Below are 18,687 nucleotides of genomic sequence, written 5' to 3' on the forward strand. Positions count from 1 at the left end.
CCCTTATAGGATTTCACAATTTTATGCAATTTGGAGATGCATTATATTTTAAACCTTTTAAATGAAGAAATAAAAGAGAGTATAGTCAGTTAAATAAATACAACATAAATAATTGAATTAATTAATGAATTAATGTCATCCGAGGTCAAAGGTCATCAGATTGAGGTCAACCGAGGTCAAAGGTCAATTGGGGTCAATGGGATATACTTAGCTCGGTCCACCAGTTCCCGGTGCAATAACTGCTCTTGTTTATATAAAATCACCTAGGATTTGAGCAAGAGTTAATCTACTTATCATCACCTCGACTTTTCTCGACTTCGCGAATAGGCTACCTCTCCTTTTCCCGCCAAAAAATGGTACTTTCTTAACTTTGTGCGTTACAAATGGTACATACACAGTACATGCACATACACGCTGAGAATTTTTAATGGAAGAATTTCAATTCTTATTTAATTTTCAAACATTCATGAGATGAGTTTTTACTTTTTATCCCGCTATCTAATAAAAATTAACAGGCATGAAATTTCACCATTCTGTAGGCCCGACAGTCTTAGCTACAAATTAAATGGTTGGGGCTTCTGTGGGACTGATTTGACCCAGATACCACAATTAAATACTCCCTGGCAAATGATCCATCTCGCACAATATTTTATAAGTGGTAGGTCATCAGCCCGAAAAAAGGGCGATGTTTCATAAAGCTATTGGGCCATTCTTCAGTAACGTGTGTGACATAATTTCACACTAATTTTATATAACAAATAACAATTAACACCATTCTTTTGCAAAATAGTTATTCCCAGAAGTCTTTAGTTTTCATTTTTTTCTCGCATTGTGTTATTTTCTTGTCAGGGGTCAAAATGATCAGGTGATCATACTCTATCAAATAAGCTGGTTTCCTAAGAAATTTGAAGCATCTCCATTCTTTAACCCACCACTATTTGAAAGGTTTCTCTCCAGTATGAATACGTTCATAAAGCCTTTGCTACAAAATGAGCATATGAAAGGCTTCTCTCCACTATATGTTCATGTGCTTTCAACTTACATGACTCTGTGAAGCATTTGCTACAAACTTTGCATACGGAATGTTTCTCTCCAGTATGAATAAGTTCATGTGCTTTCAAGTGACCCGACCGTGTAAAGCATTTGTTACAAAATTTGCAATTTTACATATGGAAGGTTTATCTCCAGTATGACGACGTTCATGTTGCTTCAAGCTACCTAACTTGGTAAAAGCCTTTGCTACAAAAAGAGCATATGAAAGACTTCTCTTCAGCGTGAATACGTTTATGGATTTTCTTCCTTCCTGAAGTTGTTAACTGTGTAAAGCCTTTGCTACAAAATTTACATTTAAAGCCATATTATAACATTTCTGTAAAAATAGATTAGTATTTATTTTCCATAAAATGTTAGCTTTTACTGTAAGATATGTCCCCTTTTAATTTTGAGCCGAACAAGTGAGCATAGTAAAGCATAGAAAATTGGAATTTACTACTAGCGCCCATGCATGTTACTCCCGCGGTTGTAATACGGTACGATCCTCGGGGTGTGTGTGTATGTGTATCCCGCACGCCGTGTACGTACTGTGCATACGTGTTCGAATAATATTTCCATCGTAACGCCGGTTCCATCGTTTTATTCAAAATCTCGGATTTTGACAAAACTACAGCACCTAAAGTCTTGATTTTTGCAGAGTATCTTATTGACTAAAGTACATTACAATCGTGTAAAAACAAGAATTTAATTTTTTTTGAGGGCGTTCTCCTCAGCAAATGTTATAATATGGTTTTAAAAGGTATCTCTCCAGTATGAATAAGTTCGTACCACCCGACTGTGTAAAGCCTTTACTACATACTTTCATATATAAGGTTTCTCTCCAGTATGAATACGTTCATGTACTTTCAATTCACCCGATCGTATAAAGCCTTTGCTACAAACTTTACATATGAAAGGTTTCTCTCCAGTATGAATACGTTCATGTCTCTTCAAGTAACCCGACCGTATAAAGCATTTGCTACAAAATGTACACATGAAAGGTTTCTCTCCAGTATGAATACGTTCATGTGCTTTCAATACACCCGACCGTGTAAAGCATTTGCTACAAACTTTGCATATGAAAGGTTTCTCTCCAGTATGAATACGTTCATGTTGCTTCAAGTCACCCGACCGTGTAAAGCTCTTGTTACAAACCTTGCATATGAAAGGTTTCTCTCCAGTATGAATACGTTCATGTCGCTTCAAGTGACCTAACTGTGTAAAGCATTGGCTACAAAATGAGCATATAAAAGATTTCTCTTCAATGTGAATACGTTCATGTGTCTTCAAGTGAGCCGACTGTGTGAAGCATTTGCTACAAACTTTGCATTCGAAAGGTTTCTCTCCAGTATGAATAAGTTCATGTACTTTCAAGTGCCCTGACCCTCTAAAGCATTTGCTACAAAATTTACATTTGAAAGGTTTCTCTCCAGTATGAATACGTTCATGTCTCTTCATGTCACCCGACCGTTTAAAGTATTTGCTACAAACTTTGCATATGAAAGGTTTCTCTCCAGTGTGAATAAGTTCATGTAGTTTCAAGTCACCCGGCCGTGTAAAGCCGTTACTACAAACTCTGCATATGAAAGGTTTCTCTCCAGTATGAATAAGTTCATGTACTTTCAAGTGACCCGACCCTCTAAAGCATTTGCTACAAAATTTACATTTGAAAGGTTTCTCTCCAGTATGAATACGTTCATGTGCTTTCAAGCTACCCGACCGTGTAAAGCATTTGCTACACACTTTGCATATGAAAGGTTTCTCTCCAGTATGAATACGTTCATGTGATTTCAAGTCACCTGACCGTGTATATCCTTTGCTACAAACTTTGCATATGAAAGATCTCTCTCCAGTATGAATACGTTCATGTGTTTTCAGGTTTGTAACGCCTTTGTTACAAACTTTGCATATGAAAGGTTTCTCTCCAGTATGAATACGTTCATGTGCTTTCAAGTCAGCCGACCGTGTAAAGCCTTTGCTACAAAATAAACATATGAAAGATTTCTCTTTAGCGTGAATACGTTCATGCATTTTCTTGTTTCCTGATGTTGTGAAGCGCTTGTCACAAAAGTTACATTCATAAGGTTTCTCTGAAAAATGAAAACGTTCATGCTGAGTCTTGCTTGCTGAGGATGCGAATCCCTTGTCACAAACTTTGCATTTGAAAGACTTCTCTTTAGTGTGAATACGTTCATGACTACGTTCATGTGTTTTCAAGTTACCTAACCATGTAAAGCATTTGCTACAAAATGTACACATGAAAGGTTTCTCTCCAGTATGAATACGTTCATGTTGTTTCAAGCTACTTAACTGTATATAGCCTTTGCTACAAAATGAGCATATAAAAGGCTTCTCTTTAGTGTGAATACGTTCATGTGTCTTTAAGTTACTTGTCGAAGTAAAACCTTTGTCACAAAATTGACACTTAAAAAGCCCCTCTTTGGTATGAAGCTTTTCATGCTGTTTAGCATAACCAGATCTACTGAAACTCTTGGCACAAAATCGACAAGTCTTTTGTGTCTCTATTCCTTCATCCATTGAGCAGCTGCTTCCTTGACTTGTGGATGATTTCTTTGAGAAACTGCAAGATTTGGAAACTTTCTTACACCTGGAACTTGGAGATACTTGTTGGCAATTTTGGTGAGCATAAGATACGTGTCTCTTTTTGCCTATCTTGCTCTGTAGTTCTTTACTTAATCTCATCACCATTTTATGTCTTAATATGTTTGCACGCACACTTTTTCTTTTCCTCGTGTATGTTTTCTGTCCAACTTGGTGTTTTTTCTGTGTGCATGCATTTCCGTCCTTATTCTCCTGCCATAACTTACTCTTCCTTTCTAACAACTTTTGACTGCTTTTAGTCTTCTGTATCTTGGGAATAGGTTCACACATCAGTGCACTCTTATAGTCATACCAGTAACGACGAATCTGCATTTCATGATGCCTTATATGAGACAAATATCTAAACACATCATTGTAGAATCTTCTGCAGTATTTACACACGTGGGGCATTAGGTAGTCCCATTCACGTGGACGTCTTTTCGCCATTGTTCTGTAATGAAACAAATTGAAGTAAATTTGAATGTGGGTAGATCGAACTCTGTATATGACAGTGTTAAGTTCCGACTGACCTTTGGTGATAGAGTTATGCATCGTGAACCTAAATAAAGAAACACATCAATTGGGGATCAATTTCACGATTCAAGAGGAAACGGAATACAAGCATAACGACAGAAATGAGATTCATACACTCTTAGAACCACATAGCCAATCAGAAAAGCCGTTAGAAAATACGCTTAGTGCATTAATATTGTATAATTGCACGGGCGTGCAGTCCGAGTACTACGCGCAGTGCTTTCGCGCACATTCACATCGCGTTGGATTGATTCATTTTCCTGGCGGGTTGATGCATTTATATTTGCTCGTATTTTCCAACATTTTTAGTGACAATTTTGTTATAAAATTAGCAAAAATCACACCTGTTTTACCTTGTGTATGAAATAGGTTAATAAATGCGCATTACTTGTTGCTCGAGAAATCGTACAAAATAATGCACTTCGTTACTGAGATGTTGATGCGTCTAATGCACTCCCCCTTCGGGGCTCGTGCATTAGACGCATCAACATCTCAGTACGCGTGCATTATTTTGTACAATTTCACTCTCAACAAGTAAGACGCATTCATTAACCTATAATTCAACAACTCTTCCTATACCTTTGTACAGGAGCCAACCGTTGTTAATCCGTGATGAATCAACAGTTCAGTAGCGCATACGCGAACGCAAGGTTACGCGTACGTGTTACGCATGAGCGTGTAAAATTCGTCATGCCTGGAACATATGCGTACACATGAACCCTCTTCTGTTGGCGGTAGCAGCTAAATATTACCGCTTTATTCTTTAGGATGAGTGGCAATGACAAACGGACATTCCGAATGAAAGGGATTCAATCATGTTTCACCGTTGCTCATCACCGATTAACAACGATGCGTCCGCGTCATCTGAGTGGTTTACTTCGCGAGGGCAGCTTTAATTGAATCCCTAAATATCCCATCCAATGTTTTACAATTACATGTTTGTCCAAAAAAAAAAGTGACACATATGCAGGCCTCTTTACCAAAAAAAATCCTTTTCCACCAAATGTAAGACCCATTTTTGTTAATAATTATTTCAACGCCAGAACTAGAAATTAAACATTCTGTGGAACTTTTTGGCTCTCACCACATTAAAAAAAAAAGTCATGTTCTCACCAAATCCCCCTAAATTAGGTCCAAATTAATACCCAGTCTCTCACCCAGTGACCCCATATTTTGCACATTTTGCTCTCACCAAATAACAAAAATCATGCTCTCACCCAATGACCCCCAAATTTGATAAATTTTACTTTAACCAAAAGCGGGACCAAAAGGCTTAAATACTAAGAAATTAAGCACCAGTCCTGACCTGCACCTATATGTTCATCTATATTCATCCATTTCATATTGAAGTGATGCCGGCTAAGAATCTCATATGGCTGACTATCATTAGACCGATTTCTGCAATCTAGTCAGTAGCCTGAAAATTCCAGCTACAACATCTATAGGCATATAAATAGACAGCAATGCAGATTCGATATGTGTACAGAGTCATCATGGTCATGATGCTCAAGAAGTCTAGCTCTTCAAATTTGCTCACTGATAGCTTTGCATTCAAGGCTAGAGTACAAAGCTACCGAAATCAACTAGAAAGCGATTAAGCATGACACCATGTTAAAGCGATCATAGTCCGGAAGTAACCACAGCCGATCATTACCATCTGTCAGATGGGATCTTTTGGCTCAAACATTTTGTGTCATATTATGCAGATACGACTCTGTGGCTCAAACATTGAATAGCAAGAAATACCATCCTGGTATACCATTTCATGCTGCTGTGCCGTACTCAAGTTGCGGACGCACTAGAGCCCAGTAATTCATTTGAAGCAAACCAACATGGGCCTAAATGTGGTTTCCTTCAAATTGCATAGTGCCACAAGGTCCTATCTGGTCATGCACATTAATAATAAACAATATTTAACAAAATGTCATGCTCACACTTCGCAAGAGGTACCGTATAAAAATCATATTCATGACTAAATTTGGCAGGTATTAAGCCTGTTTACAACACTGAAACATTTCTTATCGAGGAACACTCTACAATCAATTTGAAACATGGCAAAAAGTGTCAAAGCTGATTTTCTCAAAATGGCCGAAATGCAGATAGGACCTTGTGGCACTGAGCCCTCGAACACAGACGATTTAGTAAAGTGTGTCAACTTCCAAAGCTTTCCAAAGGCTAGTCCATATTTGGGCCAATTTGGCTGACTATAGGTATGAGAGGGAAACGTCAGTTAACACATTTGCTAGTCAGCCAAAATGGCCTAAACCGGCAATACAAATTTACATTGAAATTTAAAAGAACCGCTTGCTCAAGGAAACCTACATAAAAATATGTTGGTGTAACAGAGACCTGGTGCAACAGCACAATAATGGACAGTGAAGCTGCCTTTGACAACTATGTAATGTTTAGACTTGACAAAGATTCACCAAGCGGTAGAGGAGGTGGTGTCATTCTGTACATTAATGAGTCACTGTCAGCGGTTGCTTGTCACGAGATCAACAATTCCAATGACTTCAACAGATCAGTGTGGTGTCTGATTGAGTTGGAGAGGAATGAGAAGTTGTTAGTTGGACATGTTATAGAAGTCCTAACAGTACAGAACAGAATAACCGTAAGCATGGTAAGTTGTTGGAGCAACTGGAACAATCGGCGAAAGTGGTGAATGCTACTCATCTTTTACTCATAGGTGACTACAATTTCTCGGAGATTAACTGGAAGCAAGGCAAGGTAGAGAGTGGTGGGGATACTGACGAGGCACAGATGTTCTTTGACACAACACAAGATCTCTATCTAGTGCAACATGTCATAAAGCCTACAAGAAATAGAGGTACCCAGAAACCATCCATGCTTGATCTCGTCTTTTCCAGAGATGAACAGATGGTAAACCAGATTGAACATCTAGCACCGCTTGGAAGCAGCGACCATGACGGACTTTTCTGGGAGTACGAAACAAAGTCTAACTTCAAAGAAGTCGACAATGAGACCAGGTCATATAACTACCCAAAAGGTGACTATGTTAAGATCAACAGCCACTTCAAGAGTGTGAATTGGGAAGAGGAGTTTAAAGATAAGACTTGCAACGAAGCATGGAACATCTTCAAAGAAGAGTATGAAACAACCATTCAAGAACATGTTCCACTCAAGAAGAAGAAAAGCAAGAAGCCACCATGGTTGAAGTCTGGTGTAAAGCGATCAATTAGGAAAAAATATAACATGCATCAGCGATACAGAAAGACACAGCAGTACAAAGATTTAATATGAGGCATATAGAAAGCAGAGTAACATAATTAAAGAAGAAAGTAAGAAGAGCTCAGGTAGATTACGAGAAGAAAATCATGACAGATTTCAAGAAGAAACCAAAAGCCTTCTACAGCTATGTTCGTGTGGAACAGAAAGTTAAGACAGGGGTCTCCCAATTGGAGAATGACCAGTGTGATCTTACAAAGACTGACAAAGAAACAGCTGATGTTTTGAATAGCTTCTTCCAGAGTGTCTTCACACAAGAACCTGATGGGGAACCACCAACTTTAGCAGACCGCAAGGCTGACATAGAAGAGCTCATTGGGGGCAAATTTTACTCTGGAAGATGTAATGAAGAAGCTGGATAAGTTGAATAAGTCACCAGATATAGACCAAGTACATGCTAATGTCCTCAAAGAATGCAAAGAGATGGCTGTCCCATTGTTCATGATCTTTAAGAAATCTCTTGAGGAAGGCTGCATCCCAGAAGACTAGAAACTGGCAAGAGTTTCACCGATTTTCAAGGGTCAAAAAATCAGGCCTGTAACTACAGACCAGTCAGTCTTACCAGTGTTCCTTGCTAAATCATGGATTCGCTACTGAGAGATGCCATTCTTAATCATGTCAACCAACATCGCCTGCTCTCAGAAGATCAACATGGGTTCAGAAGTGGAAGATCATGCATGACCAACTTATACTCACCACTATGGAAGACATTACAGAAAGTTTGGATGAAGGATTCGGAGTAGATGTTATATATTGACTACGCAAAGGCCTTCGACACAGTCCCTCATAGACGGCTTATCTCCAAACTGCGAGCATCTGGGATTTCTGGCAAGATCTTGGATTGGATCAAAGACTTTCTTCAGAACAGAAAACAACAGGTTGGAGTGAGGAAAGAACTATTGGACTGGGCTGATGTCATGAGCGGCGTACCGCAGGGGTCAGTGTTAGGGCCAATACTCTTCGTATTGCATGTCAACGACTTGCCAGAGGTAGTTACGTCAACAACTAAAATGTTAGCTGACAACACCAAACTGTACAACAGGGTCAAGAAAGACAGCACTGAAGGTAGCAATGCTATACAGGATGATCTCAACCAACTCAAGGACTGGTCAGACACCTGGCTTCTTCGTTTCAATGCATCAAAATGCAAATACATGCATCTAGGGAACGATAAACAAGAGAGATCCTACGTCCTAGGAGAAGATGAAATTATGGTAGCCAAAGAAGAGAAGGATCTGGGTGTCTACATCACAGATGACTGTTAACCATCAACACAGTGTACAAAGGCAGCCAACAAGGCCATGACCAGTCTGAGAATCATCAAGAGGACATTCAAGTACATCGATAAAGAGAGTTTCTCCATCCTGTATATGTGCTATTTCACGTTAAGTGTACACTTACAGTCCCACAGAGGGTCAAAATTAGAAGTCCTTAAATTCATAAAAATTCTATGATTTTTAGAACTTCATGATGTACAAAATTCAATTCCAAAATATCAGAGCGTGGGATCATCAATAACATTGTTAAATTCATCACTAAAGCTTCAATGGGAAAATGCATGGGGTCTGGAGAGGACATTTTGTTTAACAAAATAACATTAACCACTTCAGTGCTATGTAGTTCAAATAATGTATGGGTCAACATTATTTGCATTTGTTTACATTGTTCATCAGATGATAATACACATTTTTTAATCATTCTACTGTTTTTCTACATGACATTTTTAAAGTGCGGGCTTCTGTAAAGCCAGAAGCAAGTTAAACGATTTTGGAAAAACATGAAACACTTACTTTATTATAACAGTATATCCTCTTGTGTATCATTTTTCTTATCATAAATATTAGTTCTGATGTGTTTTAATTAAATATTGTCAAATGCCCATATTTTTCAGTAGAACTTGTGTTTTCTGAGCTTTCCAACGTATGGGTGTCTGGAGAGGACATTTTGTTTAACAATCAGTTTTTCACTTTTTTTCACTGATATTCAAGCAGCAAACTTATCTTCATCAGTTTAAAAGTTTTCATCAGATGTTATTACACACAAATACTGCTAAAAAGCATACGATCTCTTGTATTTTATTTTTAATGTACATGTAGGCTCCTGTAAATCCAGACACAGGTCACAGCTATTTGGTGAGGCATGAACCACACTTTCATCATCAAAACATATCTTGAAAATAGATGTTTCTGACTACAAATGTTCACTTTAGATGTGTTGTCAATATCTAGATGAAACATTCACTTGAAATAAAAGTACATGCTTTTTGTGAGCTGTTAAGGACCACAGTTTTTGGTTGTTCTGGAGAGAACATTCTGTTTTTAAAACAACATGATATCATCATATATTGGCTACTTGAAGTATTGTGATTTAACTAATGCCTTGTATTGTTAGCGGGAAGGAGAAGGTTAATTTTGTAAAAAGAAAGTCAAACATTTACCCTTGGTTTTGTGTCAACTGCCAATTTACCCCTGTTCTGGAGAGGACACACTTTTAACACGGAACCAAGACAACAAAATTGGCAGGTTGTGATATTTGATACAAATATCCTCAGAACTAATTGTCCTGTTTTATGATTGCATAACACCTTGAAGGTTCTACAGATGCAAATTTTGGCAGGAACTACCAATTTAGTTTCAATTTTGATAGTACTTGTTTTGGAGAGGACATCACTTTTTTTGTTTAACACAGAATCTACATAATTACAAAAATGACAAAAGACAAAATCCTATCATTTATTCTCATTCTTATTCAGTTTTAATGTAATTTTTGCGAGAAAAACTGCCTTTTTTCAACAAAAAAAAAGTTACTTTTGTGAGGACATCCCCGTTGTTTTTAAAATGAACGAAACCATCACGAACATCTAAGCCGCCGAATCGCGTTCTTAGTTCTCGCACGTGTATTACGCGAACGCATAATCGCGAGATCATTGAGAAGCAACAAGCGTGCCGCCGTTGCGTGGCGGCGCGCGCCCTGACTAATATCACTATCAACTATTGTGAGATATTATACACCTGAAAACCAATCAAATTACGTGAATTCTTTACAAGACGCATCCATTGAATAAGAATAAGAAATTCACAAGACATTCAAAATATGAAGTGGGACTCCAGAAATGTGTCAAAAATGCATGTAAATGCAAAAATCTGATATAAAAAGTTGTCAGAATTTAATGAAAATGCTCCTGTAGCTTCTCCTCCATAACACCCATCTAATGAAATCACCCACATTATATAATGTTCAAAATTCAGGCAACCATAAATGCTGAAGCACCATTTTGAAAAGTGCACACTTAACGTGAAATAGCCCATAAAGCCTATGTCCGTCCACATGTGGAGTATTGTGTCCAGGCATGGAGTTCATACATTGAAGTTCGAAGATTAAGAGGCGACCTGATAGAGGTTTTCAAGATCTTGAATGGGCTCGAAGATATCAAACCAGAGGAGCTCTTCACCATGTCACACAATACAGGCACCAGGGGACACAGCTACAAACTCTTCAAGAAGCAGCTGCACAAAGGCCTAAACTTGAGGAAGTTTTTCTTCTCCCAGAGAGTGATTGACACATGGAATAAGCTTCCTGCAGATGTGGTGAATGTCAAGACAACAAACCAATTTAAGGGCAAAATTGACAAGTTTTGGAACAAGAATGGATACGGGGAACTGAAAGGCTTGAACCTATAATTTTAACCCATCAAATCTAAGTGTAAGTGTATACTTCACTTGACCCAAATATATGATTTTTTTTGGTGATGAGAGACTCGCACATTGAATTTCAGAGGGATTTTGATAGCAGTTCTATAAAAAAGCTGCTAGCGTCATGAGACTAAGATCTAGAAACACCCCGAAATGCTATTTTGGGAGCACACCACTAAATTAATGCGCCATTTGTGCAACCCTACTAAGTTCCGGTAAAATACAGAAAGTTTTTGAGGTATTATGGGCTGCTCTTTGGACTAATAATCAGAAAGAGTAGCGAATTATAGCTTAAATAAAAGTGTAAAGCCTGTGCATGAATTTGAATCACTAAAAAGTCGCATTTTATAATTATCGAGAAAATAGGTCCGCGATTAAAAAATGGGCAGACACGGGTTTACAGTCATGAGAGCATGTCAAAAACAGTGAGGGCGCTGTTTAGCGGGTCCTACCGGGAAAACGAGGTGTAAGACAACCCATACATTGAGACATATGTTAAACTTTCATCGATTTGCAATCGACTGGTTATCATTAAAATTCTCAGAAAGCGCCGAAAAGGCCTCAAAACGAATAAATAAAACTGGTGTTTTTACACGTATTTCAATGGGACGATTATTTAGTGGTGTGCGCCCTTTTGGGAACCAATTTTGCTAGCAGAATCTTTTTGATGATTCAAGTCAATCTTTGACAATAACTTTGCTACGGAAAGTGCTATGACAAAAAGCTTTCAGTTTTGGCTCTCTTTACTCAAGGGCTTTAAAATGGTTTGATGGCAAATTTGAATTCACCTGGCATACCTAAAATGGCTCTAGATAAGCTTACCTACAATATGCCTTGGATGTCATGTCAATGGATGTTAAACAGTTCAATGGCAAATTCAAAAACTAGTGTACCGTAAGTGTTAACCATAAACCAAAATGTAAACTGCTGAGTCTGAACACAGATTATAGAAGGTCTGAAATGTCAAAAGTACACAAACGTCGACACAAAGAAACACAATTTATATCACTAAGTCTAAATAAGGGTTACGAGCTGTATGTAAGCCTGAAATTAAGGGCGCACGCCACCAATTTAATGCTAATTAAGGGGTAGTGCAATAATTCTGTGTAGGCCTACCCCGTGGTGGTGAATTAAAAAAAAAGGGGGGGGCAAAGAATTTTTGACAGGCCGGGGGAGCATTTTTGGCATGTCGAAAGGGGTGCACCTTTGTTTCCAATGGACATTTTATTGTGAAATGTCACTGTACAAGGATTACATTAAAAACATTCCACATACCGGTAGCCCCCGAATGAAAAGTATTTAATTTATATCTTTGTAATCACTCAAAAAGCATTTGTATGTATGAGTATGTAAATTTGTATGAGCCTTAATATTTTACATGTAAAGTCTATGAGGTTGACGATTAGAAATGGACGGCAATATGGGCAATTTTAGATAGCACTTAGTTGAAGTTAGTTCGGATGCAAAATTCACACACAATGCTACCTAAGCGAGTACAAACATAATTAAATACATTTCATTCGGGGGCTATAGCAAATACAAAAAAAAAAAAAAAAAACCACACACCTTATAATATATGAACAAAGATGGGTGGTCAAGCAATTTTGGCAGGTCGAAGTGGGGGGGGCGATTGGCACAGATATTTTTGGCACCGTTTCTATATTAGGGACCGTTCACAAATACTTGTTAGGGGGCCTGATGCAAAAAAGGGGGCCCTGAAATTTTTTGACCCTCTTAAGGGAGCGATCGTTATTTATGGCGGGGGGATGGGTAAATTTAGGGGGAAACACGAATTTTTTTTGTGGTCTTGAGGGGGGACCTGAAATTTTTAGTTGAACCAAGAGGGGGATTTTAAAATTTTATATGGAGAAAATTTTGAGCGGACGCGAGGGACGCGGAAATTTTTGTCGATATTTTTGCCAAAACACCCATTCCCCCCTGCCGTAAATAACGATCGGTCCCTAAGGGGGGGGGAAGGGGCTAAACAAAATGACCACAAACTTTCCTGCGAAAATTGAGTTTATATGCTTTTATGGGGTTGACCCATAATTTTTATGTCAAAAAGAGCGCCCTTAAAATGTTGAGATCTGTAAAGGGGGTGGGGGCGAAAAGTTTTTGCGATGAAATTTGTTTGCATTAGTCCCCCCAACAAGTGTTTGTGAACGGTCCCTTACGCCCTAAAAAGGTGTAGAAAAACGTTAGGAACAAGTTCAAATAGACTATACAAAATTTCCTGCAGGCTGCGCTCGCATTATATGATAAGACAATTTAAGATTTCAAATTCAGGTTCCCAAAAATCTTGCATTTGTACTAAGAGGCGGGGGGGGGCAAAAAATTGTTGGAAGGTCAAAAGGGGTTGTCAAGCGATTTTTGGCAGGTCAGTCGAAAAGGGGGAGGGCAAGCGATTTTTGGCAGATATTTTGGGCACCGTTTTTATATTACGCAAAAAAAGGAAAACGTTAGGAACACGTTTAATACACAAAATTTCCTGCTCGCTGCGCTCGCATTATATAAGACAATTTAAGGTTTAAAATTCAAGTTCCCAAAAATCTTGCATGTGTAGGCCTATGGGGGGGGGTAAGTTGGCACATCAAAAGGGAGGACAAAGGTTTTTTGGCTCGCCGAAAGGGGGGCAAAGATTTATTTAGCATGGCCAAAGGGTGGGAGAGGCAAGCGATTTTTGGCAGACCATTTCCAGGCGTGTATGCTGGAATTCGTAGACCGGGGCGGGAGAGGAGGGCAAATTAGATCTTTGTCAAATATGACCACGAAGCGGACATCTCAGAGCGCTTGTGCAACGCAGGGGGGGGTGTCTGATAAGTGAGAAACTTTTACAAAATGAAGACCTAGGGCCTAAGGGACCGATCGTTATTTACGGCAGGGGTGGGCGTTTTTGGAAAAAATATTTCTCCATTTAAAATTTAACAATCCCCCTCCTGGTTCAACGAAAAATTTTGCGTTCCCCCCTCAAGACCCCAAAACAATTTCGGGTTCCCCCTCAAAATGCCCATTCCCCCTGTCGTAAATAATGACCGCTCCCTAATTGAAGCCATTTGGCACTATTATTGTGTAAAATTTTAGTTTAAAAAGCCGAAAACTTGTGAAATGACGGCCCAATTGAAGCCATTCATGGACAAGGTTTCACTCATTTTATAAATTATTGCTTTATAAATTTTTCAAAATGAAAGTCAAATAACACCTCACCATACCAGGGTCAGAATTTTGGAGAGAATTCATGAATCGATTCTCGCAAAGATTCTTGTGAACATAATTTTGTAGTTTACACAAGTTGATTTCCAAGAATCAAATGATTCCCGCGAATTTATTCTCACACTGTGAAACGAAATTCTGACCCTGTATACACTTTGATACATACATGAAGGGTAGAAGACACCTGGGCCAGGAAATGGGGAACTAAAATTGAGTGTCTTTGCAATTTGACCTATTATTGTTGAATGATGGCAATGCTATTGGGTATTAGACCATAGTGGCCTACAATGTAAATACTGATACGAAGTCCTGCTTTAACCATGAAAATCTAACTGAAAAAGTTCTACTCTGAACTGATTTGTTTTTTGTATGTTGGCCTGATATGGAGAAAAGGAAGTGTATTTTTGGAATATTTTTCCAAAATAACAAAACTTCTTAAACAAACACCAATGTTACCATAGGATTCCTTTTACGCATTTCCTTTCCAAAAATATATTTTATATATTTTAGATATAAACTTAAAGACATGGTGAAGTCAGACAAGCTTTTTGGCAGGCCGTGAGAGGGCGGAAGCAATTTTGGCAGGCCGAGAGGGATGTGCAATTTTTGGCATGCCATTTGGGAATGTTACCTCCCCCCACTCATAATTGGTCAGCAATTTTCCCCCAATTTTTCTGTAGCATTATTCATAGGCCTAAATTGCAATCTAGCTGTTATCTACTCAGAACAGCAGCAAACTGGTGTATGGGTAAGACTACATGTATTTAAACTATGTTAAACTCTATGGTCTGAAACTGCTACATGGAATATCAACTTAGTCTTCAAAATAAAGTTTCAAGATATATTTATTCCATTCTTACGGAAACTTCTTCGACAGAAAATACGGAGTCTAAATGGATTGAATTTCTTGATGTTGTTGAAGAGCTCGATTGGAATTTGGTTGATCTATAGCAGATAGACCGATGTGGCCTCTCTACTAAATGGGATTTGGGGAGCACATCTTTTCAGGGTCACGGTACCAGGTATTGAAAAGCTCAAGTCACTGAATTAACACTAACATGCTGCTCTTTAATATGAAGATGTCGTTGATGTGTTTTCAATTGACCTGACACTGAAACATTTGTTACAAAATTTACATTTAAAAGTCTTCTCTTTCGTATATGTCCATGTCTTAACAAAAAATTGAATGGTTTCTCTTAAGTATTTCGACACATTTATGGGTTTTCAAGGAATGTGACCTTGTGAAATATTTGTTGCAAAATTAACATTTGAAAGGACGTTTCTCTCCAGTATGAATACGTTCATGTACTTTCAAGCCACTCGACCGGACCATTTGAAGCCTTTGCTACAAACTTTACAAACGAAAGGTTTCTCTCCAGTATGAATACGTTCATGTGATTTCAAGTGACTCAACCGTATAAAGCCTTTGTTACAAACTTAACATATGAAAGGTTTCTCGCCAGTATGAATATGTTCATGTGCTTTCAAGCCACCCGACCGTGTAAAGCCTTTGTTACAAACTTTGCATATGAAAGGTTTCTCTCCAGTATGAATACGTTCATGTGCTTTCAAGCCACTCGACCGGACCATTTGAAGCCTTTGCTACAAAATTTACAAACGAAAGGTTTCTCTCCAGTATGAATACGTTCATGTGCTTTCAAGTCACTCAACCGTATAAAGCCTTTGTTACAAACTTAACATATGAAAGGTTTCTCGCCAGTATGAATATGTTCATGTGCTTTCAAGGCACCCGACCGTGTAAAGCCTTTGCTACAAACTTTGCATATGAAAGGTTTCTCTCCAGTATGAATACGTTCATGTGTCTTCAAGTGAGCCGACTGTGTGAAGCATTTGCTACAAACTTTGCATACAAAAGGTTTCTCTCCAGTATGAATAAGTTCATGTACTTTCAAGTGCCCTGACCCTCTAAAGCATTTGCTACAAAATTTACATTTGAAAGGTTTATCTCCAGTATGAATACGTTCATGTCTCTTCATGTCACCCGACAGTTTAAACCATTTGCTACAAACTTTGCATATGAAAGGTTTCTCTCCAGTATGAATAAGTTCATGTAGTTTCAAGTCACCCGGCCGTGTAAATCCTTTACTACAAACTCTGCATATGAAAGGTTTCTCTCCAGTATGAATAAGTTCATGTACTTTCAAGTGACCCGACCGTGTAAAGCCTTTGCTACAAACTTTGCATATGAAAGGTTTCTCTCCAGTATGAATACGTTCATGTTGCTTCAAGTTACCTAACTGTGTAAAGCATTGGCTACAAAACGAGCATATGAAAGACTTCTCTTTAGTGTGAATAAATTCATGTGCTTTCAAGTCACGCGACCGTGTAAAACCTTTACTACAAACTTTGCATATGAAAGGTTTCTCTCCAGTATGAATACGTTCATGTGCTTTCAAGCCACTCGACCGGACCATTTGAAGCCTTTGCTACAAACTTTACAAACGAAAGGTTTCTCTCCAGTATGAATACGTTCATGTGCTTTCAAGTCACTCAACCGTATAAAGCCTTTGTTACAAACTTAACATATGAAAGGTTTCTCGCCAGTATGAATATGTTCATGTGCTTTCAAGGCACCCGACCGTGTAAAGCCTTTGCTACAAACTTTGCATATGAAAGGTTTCTCTCCAGTATGAATACGTTCATGTGTCTTCAAGTGAGCCGACTGTGTGAAGCATTTGCTACAAACTTTGCATATGAAAGGTTTCTCTCCAGTATGAATAAGTTCATGTACTTTCAAGTGCCCTGACCCTCTAAAGCATTTGCTACAAAATTTACATTTGAAAGGTTTATCTCCAGTATGAATACGTTCATGTCTCTTCATGTCACCCGACAGTTTAAACCATTTGCTACAAACTTTGCATATGAAAGGTTTCTCTCCAGTATGAATAAGTTCATGTAGTTTCAAGTCACCCGGCCGTGTAAATCCTTTACTACAAACTCTGCATATGAAAGGTTTCTCTCCAGTATGAATAAGTTCATGTACTTTCAAGTGACCCGACCGTGTAAAGCCTTTGCTACAAACTTTGCATATGAAAGGTTTCTCTCCAGTATGAATACGTTCATGTTGCTTCAAGTTACCTGTGTAAAGCATTGGCTACAAAACGAGCATATGAAAGACTTCTCTTTAGTGTGAATAAATTCATGTGCTTTCAAGTCACGCGACCGTGTAAAACCTTTACTACAAACTTTGCATATGAAAGGTTTCTCTCCAGTATGAATACGTTCATGACGTTTCAAGCCAGCCGACTGTGTAAAGCCTTTGCTACACACTTTGCATATGAAAGGTTTCTCTCCAGTATGAATACGTTCATGTGATTTCAAGTCACCTGACCGTGTAAATCCTTTGCTACAAACTTTGCATATGAAAGGTCTGTCTCCAGTATGAATACGTTCATGTGTTTTCAGGTTTGTAACGCCTTTGTTACAAACTTTGCATATGAAAGGTTTCTCTCCAGTATGAATACGTTCATGTGCTTTCAAGTCAGCCGACCGTGTAAAGCCTTTGCTACAAAATAAACATATGAAAGATTTCTCTTTAGCGTGAATACGTTCATGCATTTTCTTGTTTCCTGATGTTGTGAAGCGCTTGTCACAAAAGTTACATTCATAAGGTTTCTCTGAAAAATGAAAACGTTCATGCCGAGTCTTGCTTGCTGAGGATGCGAATCCCTTGTCACAAACTTTGCATATGAAAGGTTTCTCTCCAGTATGAATACGTTCATGTGATTTCAATACACCTAACCGTGTAAAGCATTTGCTACAAAATGTACACATGAAAGGTTTCTCTCCAGTGTGAATACGTTCATGTTGCTTCAAGTTACTTGTCGACGTAAAACCTTTGTCACAAAATTGACACTTAAAAAGCCCCTCTTTGGCATGAAGCTTTTCATGCTGTTTAGCATAACCAGATCTACTGAAACTCTTGGCACAAAATCGACAAGTCTTTTGTGTCTCTATTCCTTCATCCATTGAGCAGCTGCTTCCTTGACTTGTGGATGATTTCTTTGAGAAACTGCAAGATTTGGAAACTTTCTTACACCTGGAACTTGGAGATACTTGTTGGCAATTTTGGTGGGCAATTTTGGTGAGCATAAGATACGTGTCTCTTTTTGCCTATCTTGCTCTGTAGTTCTTTGCTTAATCTCATCACCATTTTGTGTCTTAATATGTTTGCACGCACACTTTTTCTTTTCCTCGTGTATGTTTTCTGTCCAACTTGGTGTTTTTTCTGTGTGCATGCATTTCCGTCCTTATTCTCCTGCCATAACTTACTCTTCCTTTCTAACAACTTTTGACTCTTATTTGCACAGCTTTTCTTGGGAATAGGTTCACACATCACTGCACTCTTATA

At 38.4% G+C, this 18,687-nt stretch overlaps 1 protein-coding gene and 1 pseudogene across 1 annotated transcript; both read right to left on the reverse strand.

Moving 5' to 3' along the window:
- Positions 1 to 497: 497 nt before the first annotated feature.
- On the reverse strand, positions 498 to 12,031 carry LOC140141432 (uncharacterized). The gene is made up of 2 exons (XM_072163286.1): positions 11,928 to 12,031; positions 498 to 4,084 (listed from the first exon to the last, which is right to left on the reverse strand). Exons 1-2 carry the CDS (start codon positions 11,948 to 11,950, stop codon positions 1,855 to 1,857), a joined length of 2,253 nt encoding a protein of 750 aa, XP_072019387.1. The 5' UTR covers positions 11,951 to 12,031; the 3' UTR covers positions 498 to 1,854.
- A 3,131-nt stretch (positions 12,032 to 15,162) lies between these two features.
- LOC140140630 (uncharacterized) lies at positions 15,163 to 18,389 on the reverse strand (annotated as a pseudogene).
- Positions 18,390 to 18,687: the final 298 nt, after the last annotated feature.

Source organism: Amphiura filiformis, chromosome 19 (genome assembly GCF_039555335.1).
Source record: "Amphiura filiformis chromosome 19, Afil_fr2py, whole genome shotgun sequence".
In the NCBI taxonomy this organism is placed as follows: domain Eukaryota; kingdom Metazoa; phylum Echinodermata; class Ophiuroidea; order Amphilepidida; family Amphiuridae; genus Amphiura; species Amphiura filiformis.

Bases quoted from the DNA above. Each gene is read 5' to 3' on its own strand.
- LOC140141432 (XM_072163286.1), bottom strand. From the start codon at position 11,950: ATGACATCCAAGGCATATTGTAG. The intron at 4,085-11,927 runs GTAAGCTTATCT...GTTTCATTACAG, and splicing joins ACATCCAAGGCATATTGTAG to AACAATGGCGAAAAGACGTC.